This window comes from Eptatretus burgeri, chromosome 4 (assembly GCF_056783735.1).
Source record: "Eptatretus burgeri isolate ZD-2024b chromosome 4, Ebu_testis_v1, whole genome shotgun sequence".
NCBI classification, from domain to species: domain Eukaryota; kingdom Metazoa; phylum Chordata; class Myxini; order Myxiniformes; family Myxinidae; genus Eptatretus; species Eptatretus burgeri.
Window position 1 is genome coordinate 41,472,777 of NC_140964.1, and position 12,382 is coordinate 41,485,158.

Consider the following 12,382-nt stretch of genomic DNA (forward strand, 5'->3'; position numbering starts at 1 on the left):
ACTTGTTCCGAGCTTTATGGAAGGAACTGTGATTATCCTAAGTTGGATTTGCTTTCCATGAGGCAAAGGCAAGTTGTTTCAGGACAACTGCCTCGCCACAAGGTTTAGTACACCAAGGGTGGAAGGTAGGGCAGGTCAACTGAAGACGAGAGGGGATAAATCTGTGCATGAGGGAGTGCAAGTTTATTTGAAAGAACTGCCAGGACAAGTTGATGTTGGAGAAAGTAGTGATGGGAGACCAGTCTAGAAGTTTGATGGCTGCTTGAAGACCCTGCCAGTCGGCCTGAGTGAAATGCCAAACTCGACGGCACTGAGGTGGTTCTCTAATAACAGCCAGTGAGATGTCTAATTTGACAAGCATGTCATCAGATGAACTGATTGGGGCAGAGGAAGAACAGCAGATATTTTCAGGGAAATTTGTCAAAATCAGATCCAGAAGAGATGGAGTACTGTTGGTTGAGATCCGGGTCAAGAAGTTGACCGATTGAGTCAGTCGCAATGAGTCGCAGAAGTCTTTTGCTGAAGTGCCATGGCAGGTGGGAGAGGTACCCACACTCAGCCAACTAGCATGATGACAAATGAAGTCACCACATATGAGGAAGAGAGAGTTCGGATGAGAGGATAGAAGTTGGTCCATGTTTTTGGATCGTGAGGTGTAAATGGAGTCATCACTGTTTGGTGGACGGTACAGCACACATATAAACATGAGGTGGGAATGGAGGGGAAGCCGCAGCCAGAGGTATTCCTGGGGGAGTGGGGGGATGAGGGCAGTGCATGGAGAGTGAGGAATGGAGTCTTTGATGAAGAGAGCAACTTCTCCACCAGGACGAGGCTCAGGTCTGTCATACCGGAGGAGGGAGTAACCAGGGAGAGATACGAGGGAGTCAGAGACGTTTTGAAGGTGTAAAGTTTTTGTTCGGCAGTGGCAACCTGTATAGAGAGATTTGTCAGTTTTGAGCGAAGGCCCTGGATGTTTGACGTCAACTCTGTTAAGGAAGAGGAAGGGGAGGAGGTTTGGGTGCAGGCGAGGGTGAGGAGGAGGAGGAGGAGGGGAGGGGAAGGGGGAGGGGAAGGGGGAGGGGAAGGGGGAGGGGAAGGGTAGGACGAGGGAGGAAGGTGGGGGGAGGTAAGGAGAGTTATTGAAAGAGTGTGGGGGATTGCAGAAGAGCAAGAGGAGAGGACCGGATGAAGAGGCTCTGTGGTGCTGGATTGAGGTACAGTGGGGAGTCATAAGAGAGGGGCAGAAGGCAGTTGAGGATTTGAGGAGGTGGGAGTGATGAGATGGAGGAGAGAGGGCAGGGGAAGGAGGCAGATTTGTGGATGTGAGGGGGAACAACTTTGAGAAGGGGGCGTGAGGGGGGTGATTGGAGGGAGGAGGGTGAGTGGGGAGAGTTGAGGGAGTAAGCTGAGGGGGGAAGATTTTGAGAAAGGAGAGAGGGAAGCTTGGAGGGGGAAAGAGTATGACGGTTGCTTTGAGAGGGAGGGGTGAGAAGGCTAAATTGGGACTGAAGTTGGAAAAAAAAAAGGACGATTGATGGAAAACGAACATGCATTGCAAACTGAGTTTTTTTTTCCTATTTTTAGGTCAGACATGCGACTAAAGACATTATTTGAGGGATGTAATAAAGGCAAATTAAGAGAATGGAGAGAAGAAACATTGTAGCAGTTGGACTTTTCTGACAAGGGATGAAGGAAAGGTCAAATTGAGAGCAGTATGTTGAAATAGAAAAAGAGTGGTGAATTATGATACACGTGTAAAATGAGTGTAATGAGACCCACACATGTGAAAGAGGAAGTTGAAGCATTATAAGAGACTAGCCAAAACCCGTCACAGACGGATTCCGTTCATTCAACCACCCTCACCAGCTCACCCACAATCGAGGGACATGGACTGGGCAGGGCGTGCTTGCCCCCGCCTACTCATCCCCCGCCCCTACCCCATTCCCCCCCGCCTTCAATTTGCTTACCACCGCCCAAAAATGTAATTACCCCGGCCCCATCCCCACCTCTTCACTCCCTGCCCCCTCCGTCTCTTGATTCCGCGCCACATTTCCCCCGTCTCCCACTTTCAATTTGCTTACCCTCGCCCAAAAATTTGCTTACCTTGCCCTCCCGCCTCTTCACTCCTCGTCCCCGTCTCTTCATCCCCCACCCCCGCCTCTTCACTCCTTGCCCCTCGCCTCTTCATCGCCCGCCCCCGCCTCTTCACTCCTTGCCCCTCGCCTCTTCATCCCCCACCCACACCTCCTCACTCATCGCCCCCGTCTCTTCATCCCCCGCCCCACCTCTTCACTCCTTGCCCCTCGCCTCTTCATCCCCCGCCCCCGCCTCTTCACTCCCTGCCCCCTTCTCTTCATCCCCCGCCCCCGCCTCTTCACTCCCTGCCCCCGTCTCTTCATCCCCTGCCCCCAACCTCTTCACTCCTCGCCCCCGTCTCAAAAGTATTTATTCTGCTCCTGAGTTAAAAGTTGACTATTGCCACTATGTGCGATGCACTCTTACAGGTACGAAGTTTCTTTCAGTCCAGGTTACAGTACCGAGAAAAACGTTACGCGACCGCTAGGAGGAGCACAAAATTGGTCCTTCAGTATTAATATATAGATAGAAGCTACAATGTTTCTTGTTACATTTTTTGTGTCAAATTCACATTCTGAGGTAGTCAGCATGTGCAGAAGAGGGTTTTACATTCCAGACGCTATTTTCGAGGAGTGGAATTACACCTCTCAGTGGTAACGGTCTTTCGAGGACAGAGGTAATGACATCAGCGAATGACGGATGATGTCATGACGTCCTGATGCCTCTCAGCGGTGACGTCACACGCCGCCATGTAAACGAATGTAAAACGAAAAGTGCTTATTCTGCTTCAGCGTTGAAGGTTGACTATTGCCACGATGTGCGATGCACTCTTACAGGTACGAAGTTTCTTTCAGTCTAGGTCACAGTACCGAGAAAAACGTGATGCGTCTGCTAAGAGGAGCACAAAATTGGTCCTTCAGTATTAATATATAGACTAGTCGAAACCCCGTCACAGACGGATTCCGTTCCATGAGCCCAATATGACAACCAGTGGCGGCTCTCGTAAGAGCCGGATCCCAGTCGATGTACTCCATGGCCTTACCTAATGAGGCCTACAAAACGTCCTTGTACACGACATTTTTGGTGTACACTACTCCTTGTGAAGAAGTCCCCTGATTTGTGCACATGTCTACTTTGACGTACAAACGTGTCAAAACTTCTCAGGTCACAGTACCGAGAAAAACGTGACGCGACCACGAGGAGGAGCACAAAATTGGTCCTGCAGTATTAATATATAGATAGAAGATAAAATGTTTGTTACATTTTTTGAGTCAAATTCACATTCTGAGGTAGTCAGCATGTGCAGAAGAGGTTTTACATTGCAGACGCGATTTTCGAGGAGTGGAATTACACCGCTCAGCGGTGACGGTCTGTCGACGGCAGACGTAATGACGTCAGTGAATGACCGATGATGTCATGACGTCCTGACGCCTCTCAGCGGTGACGTCACACGTCGCCATGTAAACGAAAAGTGTTCATTCTGCTTCAGAGTTGAAGGTTGACTATTACCACGATGTGTGATGCACTCTTACAGGTACGAAGTCTCTTTCAGTCCAGGTCACAGTACTGAGAAAAACGTGACTCAACCGCTAGGAGGAGCACAAAATTGGTCCTTCAGTATTAATATATAGATAGTTTTTATTATTTTTTATTTATTTATAAAGATTGTATAAGATTAGGTAAAGGAAAGGTTGAAGAAAAATCGTGAGGTGAATGGTGAATTTGGATCGGCAAACGCAGAGGGTAAAAACAATTCCAGCAGAAACACGTAGTTATGGGAGGTGTACAGTTAAAAGTGAATTATTTATTTATTTTTTAAGGATTGCGTAAGATTAGGAAAAGGAAAGGTTGAAGTAAAATCGTAGAGGTGCGTGGTGAATTTGGATCGGTAAACACAGAAGGAAACTGATGGGTCGATGAAAAGTAACAGGAAGAGAAGGGATCAAGAAACACGTGGTTTCGGGAGGTGTATAGTTAGAAAGGATACAAGGAAATGTATTAAAAAAAATTGATGGATTTTTGAAGATGAGGTAAGATTAGGGAATGGAAGTTTATAGGAAGAAATTGTGAAGGTAATGGTGAAAGTGGGTCAGCTCAAATAGAAGGAAAATGGTGTGACGGCAGGAGGTGGAAGAAGAAGGGTCGGTACTCATGGGTATGGAGGGAGAAAGGGTTTTTGGGTTTTTTTTTTTCTTATATTTTTAAAATTTTAATACAAGAAACAAAGGGTGGAGTTGGGAGGGGGGTGGTGGGAAAAGTGGAGAAAATAGGAACTGATGGTAATAGGGAGAAAATGCGAATAAAAACGATCGTACACCGAGACGGAAAAGAGGGGTAGGCCTCAAGAAAACCCGATAAGATAATATCGACAAAATCTCAAAAAAAATAGCCCAATTTTTGAAATGAAACCGAACTAGGAACACGCAGTAAACATGTAAGGAAGAAAATAGTCAAAATGTGACAAATAACGACCGGAAACTTAACTTTGAGAACGTCAGCAGAGACCCCTGAGAAAACCAGCCGGAAGTTCCCGGAACCGGAACTCATGAAAAAAAATATATTATATTAAAAAATGAGAGAGGAGAGAGACCACCAACCTGTCTGTTATATGAGAGCAACAGGCCTTGTGCTTCTGCTTAATCAAGGGATATGGCAATAATGTTAAGAGCTTCACAATTCACTCTTTTGGTTGTTATCTCAGGGTGATGACAACTGGACTGAAACCATGATGTTCATTATCATCACCATATTAAACCTCCCATTATCATCAAACTGTGTTGCAAATCTGCGATTACATTGACATATGCAAGTACTTCCTTTGTCTAAAAATATGATTTATTGCTGGATCCTAAAAGTACTCATACCAGTCATTACCATCATGTTTTGAGTACAAAGCAGCAAAAGTAGTTGCCAATTATGCACGAAAATTACCGAATGTAGAAGTGTCTTCATCTATGTGCCAAATGAGTAGACTACTTCTTATTCCTTCATATGCGAAACAACGCTGCAGGGTAACATCGTTGGCTGAGGGCGCAGCTGTGCTACTGATGCAATACCCTCTGCTGGTTAGGGCAAGAATTTGTTCATGGTGCTGGGGATAGCTCACCTTCTCTTAGAGAAGGACACCGTGGGATATTTAACATTCGCCAACGAATGTTGGAGGACGGGACGCCAGTTTAACATCTATCCGAGGGACGGCACATACATTGATGAATCACCCTGCCTGTGAATCACCGGCATGACAGTATATAGCTGGGGCGGGATTCAAACCCAGGCTAGACAGCTTAGTGGAGAGTGTGCGTACATTCAGGCCGTTCTGTCAGCCCAATGAGTAGACTTTTACATGGATACACCTACAGATATTACCAATAGACGTTGTGGTTAAATTTTGGGATATGCATAAATTGCAGACCTTGATAGACTCATGAGCTGGTCAAACATTTTGGACATAGGCCAAAGGCAATACGATCAAACCCAGAAAATTTGGTAACAAGCTCAACATTTCAAGAAATGCCAAGAAAAAAAACAAGGTTAAAAAAAAAAAAACACCAAAAGTCCTGGAAAATCCTCCTTGTGTGAATTCGAAAATTCAAGATGGCATCCAAGCTGGCTACCATTCTCTATTTTATCACACCTTTGCAACCATACATAATAAAAATGCAAACAAAGTGTCTAAACATAGGTTTTCAGACACAAAGAATCCAATGAAATCATTACTTACAGGATCAAAAAACACAAAAATATCAAAAACCAAGATGACAGGCAATATTGCTGCCAAAACCAAGACCAATACAAACCAAACTTTTACGACTAGGCACACAGAATTTATGTATAACATAAAAGAAGTAATAAAAAGAAAAACCCATGATGACCTGTAAGCCAGTTTTATTCATAGAAATTTATAAATTGAGCCATAAGTCATGCAGTACTCTGTTGCATCATGGATGGTTACCATTATCATCTTCGTCATCGTTCTCCAACGATGTTGGTACAGTATCGTTGTGGGTATGATCCATGCATTTGCTGCACATTGAGGTGCAAAACAGCCCCAGTTCCTTCTACCCAGATGACTTACCACAACCAGCTTTGCATCTGCATGATATCGTGTTGAGCAATGTCTCAGAGGCAAAAGGGAGGTGTTCCATGGGTGTCAGTCTCCAACCCCATTCTGTTGGTGGCAAAGGATTTCCCATGAATTCCTGAACCGTGAGGTAAGTGTGATATGAAGCACTAGTTGCTGAAGCACGAGTTCACGGTAGACTCGCTAGCTGAAATGATGAACTCGGGGAACTTCAACCGATTACCCATTTGTATGCTATGTGGTGGTATTCATCAAGTGATTTAAATGTCAGCCCGATACATCTTGAGAATGAAGCTTTTTCTTGCACTTTACACCTCGTTATGGGTGCTTAAAGTCTTTGTGAAGGTGTCCAACAGGTCATAGTCCTGTTTTGTGTGTACCATGTTGAAAGCTTTGCGCTTGCCCTGATGATACATTGCAGACACAGACATTGCTTGTGTCTCCGATGGCATGTTGAAAATTCATGAATGGTGCACAATCTTGTGGGCTGCTGCAGAATAGCATGTTGATGTCTGTCGGAGTGGTTGCCCGTGCCACTAGCATGACCAGTAAGTCGGTGTCTGTCCCAACAACGACTGTCAGCACTCCTGACTCGGCTTTGGCTAGCACTGTTGAGACAATCAGTGTGTCTGCATCTGCCTCAGCCTGCTTGACAAGTATGCCAGCAGTAAGCATCTTTTCAGGAAGAGTCTATCCTTCTTTTCTTATTGTTACGGATAGCCAATAATGCTGCTTGGGTCATGGTGGTTGGCATGTTATCATTGAACATATCACATCACTGGATGTACACTTCTGGGCTGTCAGTCTCTGCTCAGCTACCTTTGTTGAAGTGGTGCTGCCATATTCAAACATCACAGTTGATTCAGCACCATAAATTCAGTGCATATGAAATAAAGGACTGACATATACCACAATAGGTGGATGGTTGTGGCCAAACAACTCTTTGAAGTAGGTGACCAGCATCGAAAACAAAAAGGCAATTCTCTGGCATGTTGGATTGATGGATAATCAATTAATTTAACAGGACACATAGGGAACTCTTTGCTGATTTCTGCACCACACCATCATGGAAAAGGGAGGTGGCTGATGACCAAGTTCGTACGCCAAGAACACTCCAATCTCAGAACTGTCATTCAGAATGCATGTGATTCTGTTGAATAAGACAATTGGATTGACTGTGTCTTGTCCCCTGACTATGATGGTCATATTATACTCATGGCACAGACAGTCATCACTTTGTCATTATGGTGGAGCGTGATGTCTGTGTACTTCTTACCAGTCATTTGTGATGCCGCTATATGATCAATTTCTACAGCATCATCACAGTTCACAGATACATCAGGCCTGTCGACTGCCATTGTTGCAGATGCATGTCTAAAAACAGCCAACCTTGTAATCCTTTATTTTATGTTTTACCCCTTGTAATTTGTTATTTATGTGCTTTTTGTAGAAGGTCTAGGCCCATCGGCGTTAGTTTGGGTGGGAAATGTCATGACGCCACACCTTCCCTCTGGAGCGCCTGAGTGACGAGACGCAGGGGGCAGTCCCCCATCCATCACACAGACCCATGACCCAATGGTGGGTGAGAGAGGGCACATCGCCGGTGACGTGAAGGATCATAACTATAAAGGCGGCTGCCCCAGGCAGAAGCCAAGGTATGCCTGGGATCGACACTTGGAGAAGGCATGAATATCACAAACAAACCACCAGAAAGTCTTCTTTAGTGGTCTGCTCAAGTTGTCAAGTTAGAGCCATGCCACATCAAGCCAGAGCAACACCCATTCCTTTCCTCTCCTGCGGAGCTGGGCGACGCAGCGGCCTATTTCCTGCAGTGCAGCCGGGACCTGTGGCTTTGCCATCCTGTGGTGTCCTGCCGGACATCGCTGGGGTATTTTCTCTCATGAATCCCTCTGTTGTTCTCTCCTGGTATGAATGGAGCCCGATAAGTTATTTTAAGATCTCCCGTTCCTCCGTTGGTTGGTTGGTTGGTTCATGGGCGCGTATTGGTAGTTTGCTAAGGGACTTTATTGTTGATTCATTGTTGATTGCTTCCTGTATTTCCTTTCCCCTGCACCATTCTTACGATTAAATTTGCCTGGTCTCAGCATGAATTTGAACCGATTGTCGTTACAAATTGTCGTTTCATGAGTGTCGTTACAAATTGGGTAAGTCCGGTAAGGATCAATTGGTAATGGTAATGAATACCATATATCCAGACCATGCTGTGCACCTCACCGGCTCGTTCGGCCGTTAATTTGAGATGAGGAGCTTGGCACCAATTTGCGGAACACATCAGCCGACTCAGAGGCACCATATCATGGCAGTGGACACATGAACCAGCTCAGGGTCTTCTACTTGGCTGGCCATTACGACCGCTGTTGACAAGGCCTGTCGGGATTCGCACCAAGCAACTGAGATGACCCGCATGGCGACAACACTTGTGTCAACAATATTACATTTAACCCTACATCACAACAGCAATCCTGCACATCACATTATTAGACTTACTCATTAGGAGCAAAGACCTTGTCCTGCAAGGTCTTATCAAAAGACAAATCGCTGCGTTTGCGAAGAACCGCTGGTGGTTTGTAGGATCCAATCTGACCAAGGACAGTATCATCGATTTCTCTCCTCACAGTCTCGACACTCTGAATTGCACGCACACGGAAATTTATAAGAGAACAAAGATAATGCACCAACTTGTGAAAATGTTGAATTATTAGACTGCATATCATACATTTTAAGGAACGATACAACTTAATGAGCATGGCAGAACAGACCTGGGAAAATACTTGAAATGCTGTTGTTTTGCCCAGCTTCTCGCCACTCTTAGAGAATGATTCTGCGGTTCCTCTTGCCGATCGCGCCGCCTCTTCTACACCCTCACGTACCCTCTGCCCAATATCACTCTTTCCAACCTCCTCAATACCCTACAAGTCAGAGAAGACCGGGAAAGGGGAGGGGTTAGGGTTTGCATCGATCAACATGACAGTATACCAGTGACTACTGATATCTTAGCATATATCTTCGAGATAATTTCTAAAGTAGAAAGTTCAATCCAAAGTTAAACTTTTGCACATACTCAAAACAGAAGTTGGAAGAATATCACTTACATGCTCTGAATACAATTGTACAGTCCTTATGGAAAATGACATAGGTACGAGACTCCATCATGACACGAGAGTTCAGTCTTTAGATATTTCAGGATATGACTATTAAATATTGAAACAGTGAGACTATTTGTGACTGATAATATACACAAGAATGGTATCTCAATCAGAGGGTTCCCCCGCTGCTTAAGTGTGAAGCAATAATTCCAAAAAGGGCAAGATAATCAGTTTTGTGGTTGGTGTCATGCCATGTGGGTTGAAAGGCCAACTCTTGGCTTGCAGATGAAGTTACAAATGATGCAGGTATAGTAGCTGTGGCAAGGAGGGACTGAGGCACGAGCTTTGCAGCATGCTCGCTTGACCAGAATGTGGACCCGAGGAGCATGCGGAGGAGGGGGAGGAGGGGTGGAAGGCGGGGATCATGGGCTGTGGAACACATGGGTGGGGGGGGGGAGGTGGAATACAGGCTGGGGGCAGCAATGCCAGAGTGTGGAGGAAGAGATGCAAGGGCTGTGGGCATGTCCTGATGAACTATCAAGTGTCTGCACTCGCTGGAAAATTGGGTTCCTTTTCAGAGGTCAGTAATATGCAGGTGCACATTGCGGCCACAGTGGAGGAAGGGGCGGTGAAAAGGATGAAGAAAAATTTCACAGTAAGGATGTGACGAAACAAGTGATGCTGTTTAATGAGTAGGCCAGAAAAAAGGGAGGGATGGGTAGAAAAGGGTGTGGGTGGTGGTGGGGTGTAAAATAGTAAGGGAATAAAAAATAAAAATGGCCTAGGGAATGGGAAATGTAGAGTGAAGGGAAGGAAACTGTTGTGAGAAAAATGTGACATCCCCTTTTAAAGGAATATACCTCACCTTAGAAATCTTAAGGGATGTCCTGGCCTTTCTATTTCAACAGCTTATTGTTACAGAACGAATAAATACAACTTTAAAAAAATGATATTCATACTTGAAAGTACTGAATGTGGCAATGAATACAAATGTGATGATCAACAATAATTGATTCACCTTGTAATTATCAATGAAGAATAATTAAAATTCATACAGAATTTATGAGCACTCAGCAAGTTGTTAAACACCAGACCAGCATGAGATGGTTTATTACCATTCTTAATCAGACACATTGCACAGCAGTGTTACATTTAAAACAAGAAAATGAGCAATCAGAGACAGCAGACCCTCACCAGGACTTGTTTTGTGTGGTGTTTGTGTAGTGTATTTTGTGTGGTGTTTGTGCACTGGTGTGTTATGTAATTAATGAGATATAACTAGAACTACCACTTTATAACTGCTGGCAGTGATGACCAGGTACCAAGATGCAACCCCGCTTTGATCGGACACAATTGCCCCTGACCCATGACGTTTATAATTATTCAATTGGATTCAGAATGGCATTAAAATAAATTCAATTCAAATCAAATGGAAGATCAAATAGGTACAGTCCTGCATTGGAGTAATAAGAAGGAACCTAAACAAACAAATAAAAAAAAAGATGAAGTCATCAGGAAGAACCTGGATAGGAGTCACATTTCGGCTGCTACTGCTCTACCCACAAACCCATCCAGGCGCAGCCAAGTGAACCTTATTAAAAAAATATATTTTAAAAACCCAGATCAAAAAAAGTAAATAATTCTGGCTGGCAGACCATGCGTCTGATCAGGTTCAAATTTAAAACATATATTCCCCATGACCACAAGCTCATAATTGTGAAGTTTCACATCGAGTGCTGAAGCGGTTCAAGAGAAATAATTTTTCATAAGATTTTCATTCAATTTAATATGGCTGCCAGACCATGTGACGTATGCATTATTTGTGAATACCCTGGTATATCACCAATGCATGGGGAAAATTTATGTGAAGTTCTCCCTCGATCTGTCAGCCATTCTGGAGAAGAAGATTTTTAAAATAAGTTTTAAGGTAAATTTAATGGAGCTGCCAAAAAAACATGTGACTTGAGACATAAGTGTGAACGTTTTGTTCCTCATGGAAAGGTGGTTATACATGTAAAGTTTAGCTCTGATCTGTTTAGTCATTTCAGAGAACATTTTTGAAGGTTGTTTTTTTTCTTTTTAAATGAAAAACAATATGGCTGCCAAACCACATGACCGATGACATCATCAAAAAAATTTTTTTCTGTTAACCAATTTATTCCAAGATGACCCTCAAAATTTTTCAAACCGATTGGATGTAGCATTCTATGTATGCAATTATAACGTCATAACAAAGGCACCTACAGGACGACGACATTAAAAAAAAAAATCATTCCTTATGAGGAGTACTTGCGATGTGCCAATTTCATTTTTTTTTCCTTGGTGCGGTTTCTGAGATACAGAGGTCAAATTTTTTTCCACTTTTCCAACAGTGGCTGTCACACCACATGACCTGTAACATCATAATTATCTTTAGAACATTCTACGTGTGTGGTTGCTCCTATGGTGAAGATTTCACCTCAATCCGTCAAGCGGTTGCAGAGAAAAAAAACACTCATGTTCTGTGCGGACAAACAAACAAACAAACAAGAAGACGATGTCATGCAGAGCACGATACTTGCAAAATGAAATCGTGCAGAACACGATGAAAACTGACAATTTTAGAAATTCGGCCGATGTTGACCTCAAAAATAATTGGCTAGTTCAATTCAGTGACCTGAAATATAAATCCTCTTCAAATTTCAAATCAATCAGATGAAAACTGAGGATTTTAGAAATCTCACCTAAGTTGTTGACCTTTGGTCTATGACCTTTTGACCTTGTGACTTCAAAAACAATAGGCTTCTTCCTTATGACAAACTCTACCATGTGGTGAAGTTTCGTGAAGGTCAGTTTAAAATTGTGACCCGTAGGCGACAAACAGTCAAACAGACAGAGACAAAACTGACTAACCAAAACTGAAAATAATTCGATTTTGCAAGTAACAAACAGACAAACGGATCCAAATGCAATACCCTCTCCTCTGGCAAGGGCAATAAAATCCAGTGCAGTAATGTCTCGATTTACAAACACCATGTGTTCCTGAAAAGTAATTCTTTAATCGAAAGTTCGTGAATCGGGAGTGATTTGCTCGTAGATATGACGATATCATGGGGCGGGGAGGTGGGGGGGGGTGGAG

General features: G+C 43.9%; 1 protein-coding gene across 2 annotated transcripts in view; it reads right to left on the minus strand.

Moving 5' to 3' along the window:
• TIMM44 (translocase of inner mitochondrial membrane 44) overlaps nt 1-12,382 on the minus strand; it is a 96,942-nt gene that overhangs the window by 64,952 nt on the left and 19,608 nt on the right. For both annotated transcript variants that reach the window (XM_085877588.1, XM_085877589.1), the window contains exons 5-6: nt 8,938-9,087; nt 8,666-8,805 (exon numbers count right to left, since the gene is read on the minus strand). In XM_085877588.1, the coding sequence (XP_085733714.1) occupies nt 8,666-8,805; nt 8,938-9,087 (290 nt within the window). The remainder of the gene's footprint in view (nt 1-8,665; nt 8,806-8,937; nt 9,088-12,382) is intronic.